This window comes from Callorhinchus milii, unplaced genomic scaffold (assembly GCF_018977255.1).
Source record: "Callorhinchus milii isolate IMCB2004 unplaced genomic scaffold, IMCB_Cmil_1.0 Scaffold13, whole genome shotgun sequence".
Classification (NCBI taxonomy): Eukaryota; Metazoa; Chordata; class Chondrichthyes; order Chimaeriformes; family Callorhinchidae; genus Callorhinchus; species Callorhinchus milii.
Window position 1 is genome coordinate 5,180,318 of NW_024704754.1, and position 15,258 is coordinate 5,195,575.

At 45.2% G+C, this 15,258-nt stretch overlaps 2 protein-coding genes across 2 annotated transcripts in view; both read right to left on the bottom strand.

The window, feature by feature from the left end:
• Positions 1 to 1,161: 1,161 nt before the first annotated feature.
• LOC103186976 (protein atonal homolog 7-like) lies at positions 1,162 to 2,283 on the bottom strand. The gene has a single exon (XM_007906270.1). The coding sequence runs from the start codon at positions 2,281 to 2,283 to the stop codon at positions 1,828 to 1,830; it is 456 nt and encodes a 151-aa protein (XP_007904461.1). The 3' UTR covers positions 1,162 to 1,827.
• A 3,431-nt stretch (positions 2,284 to 5,714) lies between these two features.
• Positions 5,715 to 15,258, bottom strand: part of LOC103186977 (glutamate receptor ionotropic, delta-2) — a 71,492-nt gene continuing 61,948 nt past the window's right edge. The window contains exons 12-16 of the mRNA XM_007906271.1: positions 14,310 to 14,454; positions 13,721 to 13,916; positions 10,881 to 11,047; positions 7,487 to 7,724; positions 5,715 to 6,059 (exon numbers count right to left, since the gene is read on the bottom strand). Of these exons, the coding sequence (XP_007904462.1) occupies positions 5,715 to 6,059; positions 7,487 to 7,724; positions 10,881 to 11,047; positions 13,721 to 13,916; positions 14,310 to 14,454 (1,091 nt within the window). The remainder of the gene's footprint in view (positions 6,060 to 7,486; positions 7,725 to 10,880; positions 11,048 to 13,720; positions 13,917 to 14,309; positions 14,455 to 15,258) is intronic.

Consider the following 15,258-nt stretch of genomic DNA (forward strand, 5'->3'; position numbering starts at 1 on the left):
AAAACAAATTAGTAATTTACATAAGACAGAAAGCTTAAAATAAAACAGGCACTTTCAATTCCTTCCCCATAATGTGCAAAGCACATTCGCTTGTGTTTATAGTTTGCAAACTCAAGAGTCCAGGCTTGTCGTTCCATTGCAGTGCTGGGAGCGCTGCTGCACTGCCACAAGATGCTGTCCTTCGGGTGAGACGTTAAACCCAAGGTTCCTTCTACGCCTGTCCAGGTGGATGGTAAAGATTCCATTCGCAAATAGAAGGGAGTTTCTCTCTCTCTCTCTCTCCTCTCTCTCCTGGCCAACAATCCCCCAGATATAAATAATTGCTCAGTCGCTTCACGGCCATTGCAGTGGCTGCCGCATTCGCCGACAAAATCCACAGTCACTACACTTGATGGTGAAATCACGTGAAGCACTTTGACACGACCTCCCGGCATGAAAGATGCTGTATCAAAGCAAGTATTATTATATTTACAATTATTACATTACATTACAATTCGCCCACAAAATATCACTTCACAGTGATCCGTGTCCTCACCTTCAAAGCCCTCCATGGTCGTGCTCCCCTCTACCTTTCGACTTCCTAAGCCCCTACCAACCTGTTTGCTCTCTCCGCTCAGCGGGCTCCGGCCTGCTTCACGTCCCGTGCCTCGCTCGCCCCACTATTGGCGGGCGGGCCTTCCACCATTCTGCCTCCACCCTCTGGAACTCTATCCCGCAGTCCCTCCGTCTCGCCCCCTACCTCGCCACCTTCAAGACCCACCTCAAGACCCTCCTCTTCGACTGTGCTTTCGATCTCCCTGCTTCCCCCCTGCCCTCCAGTCTCCCTGACCCCGACCCCCAGCTCGGGTCTGTAACTCTGTCTGTCTAGTGCCTTGGGACGTCCTCCCGACGTGAAAGGCGCTTTACAAATGTAATTTTGTTGTTGTTGTTGAAGCGCTTTGAGACGTCTCAACCTCAACAACAACAACTTCACTTACATAGTGCCCTCCACGCAGGGTAGCGTCTCAGAGCGCTTAACAATGCCTGATCCTGAGCCAGGGGGCAAGGAGGGGGGAGGTGGCCGTAAGCATTGTCGAAGAGGAAGGTTTTCAGATGGGATTTGAGGGAGAGTGTCCCAGAGTTTCAAAGGCATAGTGGCTGAAAGTGACATGATAAAGCCCTATATCAAAAATGCAAGGATTATTATTATAATTATTACATTCCAATCATATTACAGAAAGGATAACAGAAAAAGTAGATAGTGCCCAGTTCTTCCTCGATCTAAATCATAGATATTTTACTATGGGGGTGGTGGTGGGAGAATGAACCGGAAACTACCTAAATCCATTGCATATACATCTTAATAAAAGTTTGAGAGACAATAATCCACAGAGTGACAGACATTAACAAACTACACATAACATACATACACCAGCCCACCCTGTTCATTCATTCAACCATTTCCCTCCCGAGTCGGGTTAAACCAGCCTTTTTTGGGGGGAAAATTACGAAAATAAATGATATATGCAAAAAAAAACCTGGGTTTGGAAAAAAACTCAGAAAATTCTACATATAGAAAGAAAGTCCATAAGCAAAGAGAAGGAGAGAGAGTTCACAAAACTCGGGTTATTTTCCAACCGTCAAAGGAACATAGGAATTGCTAGACAAGAAAAGACCGAGGTCCACCTCGTTCGCCTTCTACCATCCTGGTCATCAGTTGCCACAATAACAGAGATGTTGATAGCAAACTCATTCTGTCCGGATTAGTCTCCAGCACAGTGGGAAGCCTTGGAAACCTGAGATCCAAAGTTGCCTGGTTCTTCCAAGCCGCACTCCACTTACTATATGTCATGTCTCAAATTCCTTGTGTGCTGTATCCAGTCGTGGAGGCGAGAGGGTTTCAGGTAAGTGTCCGGGCGGTGGGGAGGGTGGTCCGGAAGTTTCTGTCTCTTCCTCTCCACCCTGTTGCTGGGCAGCGCTGTGTAGGAGGTGGTTCAGCTCCGCGATGTACATCTGAGCCATCTGCAGCGTCTCGTACTTGGACAGTTTCTTGTCCTCCAGCGCCGGGATCACCTTCCGCAGCTCGTCGAAGGCACGGTTCAAACCGTGCATCCTCCTGCGCTCCCGGGCATTCGCTGCCAGCCTCCGCCTCCCGGGGGCAGGTAATGCCCCTGTCCCTGCTCCATCCCCCGCTACTCCCCCCCGGCTCCCATGCTCACAGCGCTCCCCAAGGCTCAGCCCCAGCCCCAGCCAGAGCCTCGGCTTCCGAGATCCCACCAGGGCGACCTCTGCAGTGTTGGACATGGTGTGAGGGAAACAGACACAAGTTCGGGATAACTTGCTCTGGGGATAAGTGGCAATCAACATAAAATGTTGGTCTTAAGAGTTAATTGCACGGAGTGTGTGTGATAGGGAGGGTGTGTATGTGAGAAGGGGGAGGGATAAACACTGTAAGTGGGGTTGACACGTGCCAATTGCCAATGGGAGAGGCTGGTGGATGGGACACACGTGGCATCCCATCCCAACCCAATCCCCTCCTCATTGGCCACTTCCAATAATTCCGGATTAATCATTGATTCCACTCCTGGCTCTTACAGTTAAAAAAAATAAGTCTTCCAAAAAAAAACTCTCTCTCTTGAAAAGTACAGAGATTTCAGTTTACAAACCCGAATTGCACTGGTTAAAAAGAGCGAATGTTAAAAGGAATAAATTCTGGTATAGAGAGAGAGAGAAAGTGAGAGAGAGAGAGAGAGAGAGAGAGAGAGAAAGAAACACACAGCAATTTAATTTAAACCGTTCGCCTTTTCATTAAAGTCCCAATTTTCGGTATCCATCAGTTGCAAACTTGGGTTGTTTTAAAAAGAAACAGAAGAAGAAGAAGTAGAAGAAGAAAAAAAACACGAGAGACAGAATTTAATTCATAAATAATTCATTTATATTAAAACATTCTCACTCAGACTACAATTAATTAATCTCGAAGATTTTTGCACAATGCAGAACGAACGAGAGCGTCTAACACTCTGTTAGACAGCGCCTGTCCTGCACTGTGCACAATTGTCCCCCTTTTCAGTTGGTGAAACGTGTAATCTTTCTTTCAAACTATAAATCCTTAGGACGAAACTTAGTATTCCACTAAACATGTAACTTTACCTGGCGACCAAACTTATTTTTTTTGTGTCAGTTTGTAATGGGAAAATTAAAGACCTCAAATTAATGATACAAGTAATGATCCTCGCATTTGATATAGGGTCTTATCGCGTCTTCGTGACGTCACAAAGAGCTTCACAGGATATACTGGAAAGTAAATTGACTGTATAGTTTGTGGGCGAAACGCGGCAGCCAATTGCCCACAGCAGCGTCCCACAAGCAGCTGTGGATCGAGTGACCAAATTATTATCCTTTTTTAAATTAATTTTTTTTTGAAAGGGGTTATTGCCCCCGGAAAAGCGATCCACCAAATCGACTAACAACCGGGTAACGACTTACTGTTAGGTAAACAGAGTTAGGAGTAAGGAAACTTGCCTAATGCGTCTCCCCAACCAGGAATCGAACCCGGTTTCCTCTTGATTGTGAGACAAATGCTTTTGCCGATACACTACAGGACTCCAAAATTCCTACAATGTAGATAATCATGTAGAGGTTGATGAACATTAAAAAAAACAAGGCTTTATCAAACTTGAGTAAATATTGGTTTACCTACTCTGCAGTTGGTCATGTAATCATAAAAATAGGGAGGTTAACCATTCACTGAAGGAATAACGTTGCAAAAAAATAAGTCATTTACAGTTCAGACTTACACCTGGTGCTGTTATACTGTGCTGTACAAACCGCCTAACTGTGTTCTGTTAAATGGTGATGTTTCACCCACAAGATATAAAGTCAACTGCTTTACAGTATATTCGATGAAGCCTTTTGAGACGTTTTGAGGGCTTGATAAGGCGCTATACCAAATTCAAGGATTATTATTATAATATTGGAAAAATGCGTGCTTTTAAAGTAAACATAATAAGACTTTCTGAGCAAACTGTAAGATTTTTGCACCATTGCCTTACTGTACCTTACATTCCACAGTCAAATCATCAGATACCCAGCACTAAGCCTCCATTCGCTCTGTGAAGTCAAGACAGTAACATCTATAAAAGTAGCATTACCTTTTACCTTAACTTCCCTGAAACTTTTGATACAGGGAACAGAAATTCAACAAGGAAATAAATCACCCCTTATAAGTTGTGCTTCGTAGAAAACAGCTCCGACTTTCTCTCCATTTTATTCAGGCTAAAATTAAAACAAAAGTGGTTCCCGGCAAGAGAGGATAAATAAGAATTTTCTTGCTTCAGAAAACTCTTGAATAGCTTTACCTCACTTCCTTCGATTCGCTCTCTAAATTCGGGTTTCAAAACAGCATTTTGTTTCATATTTCCCGCCTCTGAAATGTTCTCAAAGAATTCCACCTAGACTGTATACATTTCCCTGTTTGAAGGATTTTAATGAGACACATGTGAGGCCTAAATGCTGTGCATCTGAACCTCTTACACATCAGAGCAAGTGAATGAACTTTAAATACCATCACAACCCCATAAACAGATGAGAGACATAGGAACAGGAATAGGCCATTCAGTCCCTCGAGCTTGTTCCACCATTGTATTAGATCATGGCTGATCTGCACCTCAACTCCAATTACCCGCCTTTGCTCCATATCCCTTGATACCCTGACCTAACAAAAATCTATCCGCCTCAGTCTTGAACATTTCAATTGATCCGGCAATTAGCAATCCAGCAGATTACCACTTGATCAGCTCTGGCCCTCTGATAGTCTCGGACGTGATGTCTAACCGCTTCCTTCTAAATGTCACCAAAGCTTCCTTACCAAAACTCCCAACTGTCTGCTTCAATCCAGACATCCTTTGGTTGCTTTCCTTTTCGCTCCCAATCATTTTCTTCTGCATTCGTTCCTTCGCTCGTTCACTCGCACGGTTTAATATCGCGGTTTGTACGTTATCTGAAGGTAAAGTTTCACACGGACACTTGCTTTTCAAAGAAACATAGAATCTTACAGCACAGAAGGAGGTCATTCGGCCCATCGTGCCTGTGTTAGCTCGTTGAAGGAGCTATTCCGACCAGTCCCGCTCTCCTGCTCTTACCCCGATGTTTCCTGTTGGAGTACCCATCCAATTCCCTTTTGAGAGCTACTATCAAATCTGTTTCCACCACCCTTTCAAACTCCCTGCGTATTTTGCTGGGACGAGATTAACCTGCACCGTTGGTGGTCAGAGGTGTAGTTGCTGAGATGAAGCCCATCTCGGCTTGGGATTGTGTTTGGGTAGGGGAGGGGTGGTGGTTGGGCGGCGATGGAGGACTTAAAAATAATGAGCTGATAGAGCTGAACAGAAACAAATTGAGACATCAAACACACAGATTGACATGTGTCACAAGCTTAGCTGCAAACGAGACGGGGCAAGGTTAGAGCTCGGTTTGAGCAATTTTGCCAACATGTGAGGAACTCGCAACAAGAAGGCGGCTGCGGTCATTGGGGCTTTAAGAGATGAGACGAGATGAGACGCTCTCGCTCTCTCTCTCTCTCCCGTGTGGAGAAGTGATCGGCGCAGGTTTTCGGCCGGGATGGGCCTTGTAGACGTGTAGCTGCCCTGGGGCAAAGCGATCCATCCGAAGGGAAGTGAACTTACAGCGTTCGTAAAGTCCCATCCCGCGGGGCTGCGAGCGAGTGTGAGCCGGGCTCAGAGGAAGGTCGAGGGGCTGGAGCGGTCCTCGTCATCACGGGACGTGCACCCGCACTGCGGGGTCTGTGAGACGGGCGTGCCGCCCATCGGCAATCCCGAGAGAGTCTTAGCTGATAAGCTACACGCGCTTGTCCTCCTCATCTGTTCGGGGATGAAGGTTGACATGGTCATAGTGTTCCTGAAGTCACTGAAGGTCTCCAGCGTCTCCCCAGCCGGCACCATGGACAGCTCGAAAGAGTTCAGGTCCACAAAGGACGGGGAGAACTTCAGCGGATTGTCCTCAGTCTTACACAGGTCGTCCACCTGCTTCTCAAACTGTTCCATCTCCACCTCTTTGTCCTCCTGGAGTTTATGGGGGGGGGGGGTAAAAGGATTTTTAAAACAAAACAAACAAACAACAAACAAACAAACAATAAAAAGCTCGATTAGCGAAGCATTTAATGCCCTGGAATGAATTGCGTTGCAAATACATTGCAAACTGTTCGGGAGCCACTTTCAAATCAAATCAAATCCTCCCACTCAGCTCCTGTTAACCTTGCAAGCCAAGGCCCTGATGGGTTTTGGTCCTAACCCGACAAGCAGCAGGAAAGCTTGCCACACCGCGCTCTCAATGAGCTATGCGGTTTTAGCTGGTTAGACTCCAGCAGTTATCCCAACATAGCAATTATTCCCTCCCTCCCTCCTTCCCTCGTTCGCTCGCTCCTTCCCCTGCTCCCTCACTCGACTCCCTCCCTCCCTCCCTCCCTCGCTCGCTCTCTCCCTCCTTCACTCACTCCCTTGCTCACTCGCTCAGCTGTTTGGATTTGGACAAGATTCTGTCACTGGCAAAACGGTTAGGAGGCATTGCGGTGCTCAGCCGCAGTGTGTGGTGCATGTCGGGGGGAGGTGAACGACGGGGAATTGATACTGTCATTACAGCGACAGTGCTTTAAGTCATATTGCAATGAGCACTGCGATTGTGATTAAGCTGCCTCATGGGATCAGCTTCAGTGAAGTCCAAGACCTGAGATTTCCCAAGGATGACACCAATATTAAGGGGAATCATTTCTGAGTGCAAATAAAACCAACAGACGCATGGATAAACATCAACATTTACTGCACACACAGGACCGTTCAGCCCTTCATATCTGCAGTGGCTCCTTGAAAGAGCAATCCATTCAGCCCCATTTGCCTAACATTCCTCCATAATCCCACAAATAACTTCCTTTTAGATTTGTGTTTATATCACAGTGCTGTTCCTCAGTGCCTTTCAATTACTTAGTGAGTGTTCTCTAGTTTATAGTTCATGTTTAGGTGTCAGCCTGGCTCAGTCGGTGGAGCTCTCGCCTCCGAGTCAGAAGGCTGTTGGTTCAAACCCCACCCCCCCCCACATCAGGGACTTTGAGCTCACAGCGTTAGCTGATGCTCCAGTGCAGGGTTTGGGGGGGTGAGGGGGGGTGTTCCCTCCATTGTTAGTGGCCCTGCCTTTCAGATGCGATGTTAAACTGAGTTCCCGTCTGCGCCAGTTCAGATGGATGTCAAAGATCCCGTGGCGCGATTGCGAAAGAGAAGAGAGTTTCTCCAGGTGTCTTTAGAGAGAGTGACAGACGTTAGAGAGAGTAACAGAGGTTTAGAGAGAGTAAGTGAGGGTTAGAGAAAGTAACAGAGGGTTAGAGAGAGAGAGAGAGTAACATAGGGTTAGAGAGAGTGATGGAGCGTTAGAGGGTTAGAGAGAGTGACAGAGGGTTAGAGAGAGTGATGGAAAGATCCGCGATTTTACGAGCTGTTACCTCTGTGAGAGAACTTGTTTTCTTTTTGTTCTTCCACCAGATTTCCAACATGGCTGCAGTTAAAGCCAGAATCACGCCCAAGGCCAGGAAGCCAAATGCCCCCGCAAAGTTGTGCAGCGCCATAGCCCCGCCTTTGCCGTGTCCCTTGCCATGAGTCTGTAAGTCACACATCCCCGCCTCTGGCCACCACTTCCTCTTCAGGGCGTCCAGCTCCCCACTCTGCTCCAACTCCAAAAGCCTGTGCCAGAAGCAAACAGGGAATTTGCAGCACTTTATCGTAACAATAATAATAATAATGATAATAATAACAAATCGCTTCACAGAATACACAGTAAAGTGGATTGACTGGATATTTTGTGGGCCAAATGCGAATTGGCAGCCAATTGCGCACAGCAGTGTCCCACAAACAGTGGTGGATTGAGTGAGCAAATTGTTATTATTATTTTTTTAAGGGATTTTTTTCTCTGACTGCTCGGTAAACAGAGGCGTGTGGAGCAAGGAAACTTGCCTAACCTCACTTTCATCGTAAGCTTCACGGTAATGGAGTTACAGAGAGCTGCAGAAGAAAAGAGTAACCGAGAGTCACAGAGATACATTAATAATAATAATAATAATCCTTGCATTTGGTGTAGCGCCTGATCACGTCGTTGAAACGGCTCAAAGCGCTTCACACGATATACTGTGAAGTGAATTGACTGTATTTTGTGGGCGAAGGGTGACAGCCAATTGTGCACAGTAGCGTCCTGCAAACATTGTACACAATATTTGTACAAACCAAATAAAAACAATAATAAATTGGTCATTTTCAATCTACGACTGTTTGTGGGACATTGCTGTGCGCAATTGGCTGCCGCGTTCGCCCACAAATATACAGTCAATTCACTTTACAGTGCGTTCTGTGAAGCGCTTTGGGACGTCCTCCCGACGTGAAAAGCTCTATATCAAATGCAAGGATAATTATTATTATTATTATTATTATTAATAGAGCGCTGCAATGATGAAATATAAACAAGGAATGCCGTCTCTGGCCTGTAGAGGGCAGACTGCACTGATTTCCGAACAGCAACATTTCTGTCACGTAACAATTAATGCAATCTCGGAGCGACGCTTTGGATCCTCCCAGGAATAACGAGATTCCGAGCGCTAAGCTGGCTTTATTCCAGCTACTAATGGCTGTGGATATACTGCACATTGTCACAAGTGCAGACTCGCTCAGTTTAATGTTCGTCCACAAATACAGTGACCGTGTTATTCAAATTTTAAAAATTGTTTTATCGTTCGTTTCCATAACAGTCGGACGGTTCTTCCTGTGATTTTTATCTCCAGTTATTTTAGTTAATGCAGTAAATCCACTTTACAATATACTGGCATTTCGCCCACAACATATACAGCAAATTCACTTGACAGTACATTCTGCGAAGCGCTTTGAGACATCTCGAAGATGTGATTAAGGCGCTATATCAAATGCAAGGGTTATTATTATTATTATGTGAAGAGCTTTAAGACAATGTGATAAATGCAGTAACAAATGCAAGGATTATTATTATTATTATTATTTGCCTCGCTCCCCTCTCCACGCAGCTAGAGTCAATCTGTACAGGGGGATTCACTCGAATCTGATGCGAATACAGGTTTTGCTCGGCACAAAGTCAGATGAATTAAACCCAACAAAATGATTATTGTACTGCGACAAAAGGACACTGAAGCGAACCCTGATACCGAACACAACAAGATTCAAAGAGAATAGCTCAGTGCCTAGAGGCAATGAACAGACAGACACGAATGTGCCCATTTTATACTTCATTTGCCTTCTACAAAGAAGGCTGAACAACAAGCGCCAGAGGACAGATCGAGGGGGAAACATTTGCTGAATCGCGTGTTTGTATGTACAGGGCGATGGTGAGCGATGATGATTTATGGCCGAGAATTAAGTGATTAAATTAACTGGGGGGGGAGGGGGGGATAATCCAGCCGTGAATTTTCACAACAAACAGCCAAAGAACGAAAATGTGCCTTGCTTATTGGAGCTAAGAGTCCAAAAAGGTGTGTTCTGTGAAGCGCTTTGAGACGTCTCGAAGACGTGATCCGGTTCTATATCAAACGCTAGGATTATTTGTTTATTTATTGTCATGTGCGGTGAAACGTTAAACTGAGCTCTCCATCGGTTTAACGTCCCGTCCTGGCACTTCCCGCCCCCCCACCCCCACCCACCCACTTCGCACCCTACTACAATGTCAAAGTCCCCGATGTGAGGTTTGTGGATAGTGAAGGGAGCTCGATGCAAGTTGTTTGCTTGCACTTTATTTAGAAAATGCTGTGATTAAAATAACAGTTGCCACCAGAGCGTTGTATTGTTCCTGTAACTAAGTCGCATTTTAATCTTGTTTCTGGTATTTGCTTGTAAATAAGTAAATAATAAAAGTAATCGTTGCGCTCGATGTAGCGCCTTGTCAAGTCGTTGAGACATCTCAATGCGCTTCACATATTGCAAAGTGGAGTGACTATGTATTTATACAACAACAACTTGCATTTAAGCAGCGCCTTTCGCTCAGCGTAGCATTCCAGAGCGCTTAAGTTTTATTTAAACTATGCATTTATACTAAATATTAAGAATTGTGACCGCCTTCAGTGTACACTGTGTGTGTGTGCATGTGTGTGTGTGTTAAACACAATATAGATTTAAACCACCATTGCTGGCCACATCATCAGGGGGACTGTGAGGTTGGAAGGTATCATTCCGTCCAGCGGTGAAAAAATTGTCAAAGGTATCTTGGGAACAAAGAAGTGTGTAACTATGGAAATCTCAGTCTCTGCTGTCACTACCTTTGGAAGCTTGTGCTAAAATGTCATTAAATTATTCATTTGCTCCCAGTGACAAGCTGTGCGCTGAGTTCACAGTTAGCCTACAGAAAGCCACACGTCCCATCAAGGAGAGATGTCCGTGAAATAATAATTATCCTCGCGTTTGATACAGCACCGTGTCACCTTGTTGAGACATCTCAAAGCGCTTCACAGAATATACTGTAAAGTGAATTGACTGTATTTTGTGGGTGAAACTGGGCAGCCAACTGCCCACAGCAGTGTCCCACAAACAGTCGTGGATTGAGTGACTAAAGTCCTCTCTTTTTTTTTGAAGGGATTATTACCCCCGGAAAGCGATCCACCAATCGACTAACAACCGGGATCCTACTTACTGAATTATCAATTCACCTTGGTTTGTTTGTAAGCGCACTTCAAACCAGGACAACAGTGGTTGTCCAAAACCGAAAAACAACTAGAGTTGGATGCACAAGAAAAAGCACTGCAGCAGCAAGGATGTTTTGCAGTAATCGCTGAGACATCCAGGGTGTTTGCAACACCAACCAGTTCAAAATGGTGAGCTTTCTCTTCTCACCTGTGTGAGAAGATGTCCCTGTATGGGCTGCCGTCCTGCAGAGCAATGCCGTAGCCACGATCCACTTTGGAGTTCCTTGCCGTGACGAAGGCGCAATCGGGCTCGTTCTCCGCCACGTACTCCAGCACTGCCACGTCCCACACAAAGGCATAATTCCCGACCTTTGCCTTGAAATGCAAAAGCATGTGAAGTCGTCACTCAAAATCCACGCCATTGAAGTCAACGCATTCCCCCCCACCCCACTCCGTTTATTGTTAATTTCCTCCCATGGTATCGTGGCTTCTTATGGTTTATCTCAGGCAAAGGTACTTGGCGGACACTGGTTGTCCATGCACCCTGCCCTGCCCGCCCCACCATCGGACGCCAGGCCTTTAGCCTTTCTGCCCCCACCTTCTGGAATTCCATCCCAGAGCCCTTCCACCTCTCCCCCTCCTTTGTCTCCTTCAATTATCACACCTATGAACTCTGGTGTCTCTTTCGTCACCTCAGGTTGAAAACATGTGAATATATCATTATTGTGATCTCTCCTGCCGCAAGCTGAACTATTCCTTCCAACCCATTCCTTCACTCGGGCTTTTTTTAAAACTCTGCGGCTTTATGAACTTAACTCTTTGGGTACCATGTGCCTCTTAAGAAATGCCTGCAGCAAAATATATAATAATAATAATTTAATAATAATCCTTTAGCACCTTATCACATTGTTTAGACGTCTGAAAACGCTTCACAGAATATACTGTAAAGTGAATTGACTGTATTCTGTGGGCGAAACACAGCAGTTTCCCACAAAACAGTTGTGAATTCTTGCCCTCTATTCGGGATCGATTTTATCTTGCATCCGTCGGTTTTAAATGCATTTCATTTAACGCCAGAGATAAATAATTTGATTCAATAGACAATAATTTGATGCAGTACGTTTATGGGGAGGGAGAAGGGAAAATCAATAGCAGGAATGAGCCCACAACAATGGAAAACAAGTGTGGCTGCCTCCAGCTATGTTGGCCGTTGCCTTATTCTCTTGCCTATCTTCTACAATGCTCACACATTAGCAGGGAAACTCACTCCTCATTCCTCTTGATTATACAACTAATGTGCTAACATATAAGCCTCTACTGCAGGACAACAACAAATTACATTTGTATAGCGCTTTTCACGTCAGGAGGACATCCAGGCCACTAAATAGCCAGAGATAAACCGTTTTGCGGCAATAATTAACAATATTCAAGGCTTGTGATTAAATACTCACTCTCCAGCCTCCCACTCACCAGATCCCATTATTAAAGCAAAACCCATTCCATTACATTCTCTGTTGATATGTCTCACAGTTTAATAATAATAATATTTGTGGCTTCATTGCTGAACAGAGCAAAGGAAACACCTCTAGTGTCTAATAACCACAATTGAATCTAGTGATATAACGCTGACAGAAACAGATTGCATAAACTTGGGTGTCTATTCCCTTAAGGGTAGAAGGTTGATCTGATTGAGTTGTTTAAAATGATGAAGAGATTCAATAGGGTAGATACAGCGAAACTATTTCCTCTGGTGGGGTGGGGGAATCCAGAACAAGGAGGGCATCATCTTAAAATTAGAGCCAGGCCATTTAGGAGTGAAATCAGGAAGTATTTTTTCCACACAAAGGGTAGTGGAAATCTGGAAATTTGGAACTCTCTCCCCCCAAAAGGCTGTGGATGCAGGATCCATTCAAATTTTTAAGACTAGAGGGATGCATCCTTCTTACCTAATTCCGGGAAGTATTAGGCGCAGGTTGGCAAGAGCCAAAGCTTGGGGGTGAACCCAGAGTGTGCGTTGGGGTAACTGCTGGAGTCTAACCAGCTAAAACCGCATAGTTTGCCATTGATATTGTTGACTGGCAAGTTTTCCTGCTGCTTGTCCAGCTAGGACCACTCTATCTGTTATCCTAAATGAGACATTTCCACATTCATGTGCCTGTACAGTTGTTGCTGAGCAAGGCAACCTGTCTCAGGTTGAATTATCAGGGTATTTTTGTGTGTGTAATGAATGTGCACCTACTGGGAACTGGTCTATTACTCAACACAAGTTTACTTAATGTCTTTAACAGGCAGCAGTGAGGCACTTTGCTCTGTCCAGGATGGATTGGAACCCAGAAGCTCAGTGCTGTTTGTTTTTAATTTATTCTCTCTGTCTCTCTCTCTCTCGCTCTTTCTCTCTCAAGTCTGATTCAAAACACAAGTCTCAAAAGAGAATCAAAAATGGGAAATTCTGACTATTTCTCGAGCCGCACTGACTGGGAGTTTGAAAATAATAATAATAATCCTTGCATTTTATACAGCGCATTATCGAGTCTTCTAGACTTCTCAAAGCGCTTCACAGAATATACTGCAAAGTGGATTGACTATGTTTTGTGGTCAAAACGCGGCAGCCAATTGCACACAGCAGTGTCCAACAAACAGTCGTGGATTAAGTGACCAAATTATTATTTTTTTATTATTACTTGTATTTTTTTTTGGTAGGGATTATTATTCATGGGAAAGTGAACCACCAATTTGTGGACACAAGTTTTACTGAGTTTGGTTATATGGTTAGAGTACTAGAAACTGGATGTTACAGAATCACGTTTCCATTAAAATAGTTGACACTCGCACCGCCCCCTCCCCACCAAATAAAATCGCTGATTCACTGCACGGGCTGTTTACAGGACAGTGCCGTGCGCAAATCAGCTGTGGCGTTTCGCCCACAAAACACACAGTCACTACATTTTGCACGTTATCCTGTGAAGCGTTTTGAAGCGTCCTCCCGACGTGAAAGGCGCTGTATTAAATGGAAGGATTATTATTTTGTGAAGTCGAGCGATTGCTCACCCTCTGGATTCCCTCGTGCACTTCCTTCACCCGGTTTTCTGAGCCCTCGGTTCTGTTTATCATGCTCCACATGTGAGCATAGGTTTGTTCAACCTCAAACGGGTTCTGCCCCTTCATCTTGATTATCTGAAACACTTCCGAATTGTGCACCGTGCCGAAGGGGAGGTCTGTTTGCTTAGCCAGGTCCTGAAAAGATCTGCAGAAAGACACGAAAAGAATTCACCGTAATTCATTTCCTCAATGGCACTCTGGACCAGTCACTGGAGAAGGGAATCTTCCCGTTCAGCTCCTGTTAACCCTGTCAAGCCAAAGCGCTAACGGGTAAGGTTGTCCAAGCTGGACAAGCAACGGGAAAGCTTGCCAAACATACAGTGCTCTTAATGACAAGCTATGTGGTGTTAGCCCAAAGCACACGCTGGGGCCCCCAAGGCTTGACACTTGTCAACCTGTGCCTAATACACTCCAGAATTAGGGAGGGGGAGAGTGGAAAGAGGAGAGTGAAAGGGAAAGAGAAAGAGGGGGGTAAGAGGGTGAGGGAGAGAAGAGAGAATGCGCGTTACATTGCAATCCCAGGACACCTTATCTTTACCGAATGGGATTGTCGATGCGGTTGCTGGTTAGGATGGCGGTCAGGTTTGCTGTGTAGGTCGAGATGATTATGAAGACGAAGAGCCACCAAAAGCCCATCAATAAGCGAACTGCCAACGTGTTAATTGGGATCTCTCCTCCCGTTCCTGGTCGAGAAAAATAACAGTCAATCAGTCGGTCTGAACAACATACAAAACATTAAGCGTTAAAATCATTCGGTCTGACCTCGGCCAAGTTCAGATTTGCCGCAAATGACTATTTAAATGTTTCACGTTTAAGCAGAGAGCTTTCAATACAGGTTTATACTATCCGCCTCTTTCTTTATTGCTTTAAAGTGCAAAATTATTCTGACCTACTTTTGACCCGTTATTAAAAATAAGTAAAATGAGAATGGGGGCGTAATCTGGCAATGGGTCTGGTTGGCTTTTCTTTAAAAAAAAGGTAAAAAATGTGAATCGATTATTCGTCATTAGACTTGCAGATGTCTTTTGCTGGAACGTTCTGTACAGCAGCAGAAAGCAGCTTGGCGGAGCATGTATTCTGTTCGGCACAATAATCCTCGATCTGTTTCACACCATTCCAGGCTCGACAAGGGAAGGTGTAAGCAACGGATTGTGAAACAGAACAACTTGCCAGGTGTCAGCCTAGCTCAGTCAATAGCACTCACTCTCGCCTCCGAGTCAGATGGTTGTAGGTTTGAGCTCTACATCGGAGGCTTTAATCTTGTAGTAGTCTAGTGCTGAGCCTCCAGTGCAGGGCTGGGGGAGGGGGGAGTGCACTGCTAAACCTGGGGGTCTCGGGCTCACAGTCTCGGCTGATGCTCCAGCGCAGTTCTAGGGAGTTCGTCGCATTCTCGGAGGTGCCAGCTTTCGGGTGAGACGCTAAACCCAGATCCCCGGCTTTGCCCGGTGTTTAGGCGGACGGTAAAGAGCCCGCGGAGCTATCAGGAA

Bases quoted from the DNA above. Each gene is read 5' to 3' on its own strand.
- LOC103186976 (XM_007906270.1), bottom strand. From the start codon at position 2,283: ATGTCCAACACTGCAGAGGTCGCCCTGGTGGGATCTCGGAAGCCGAGG.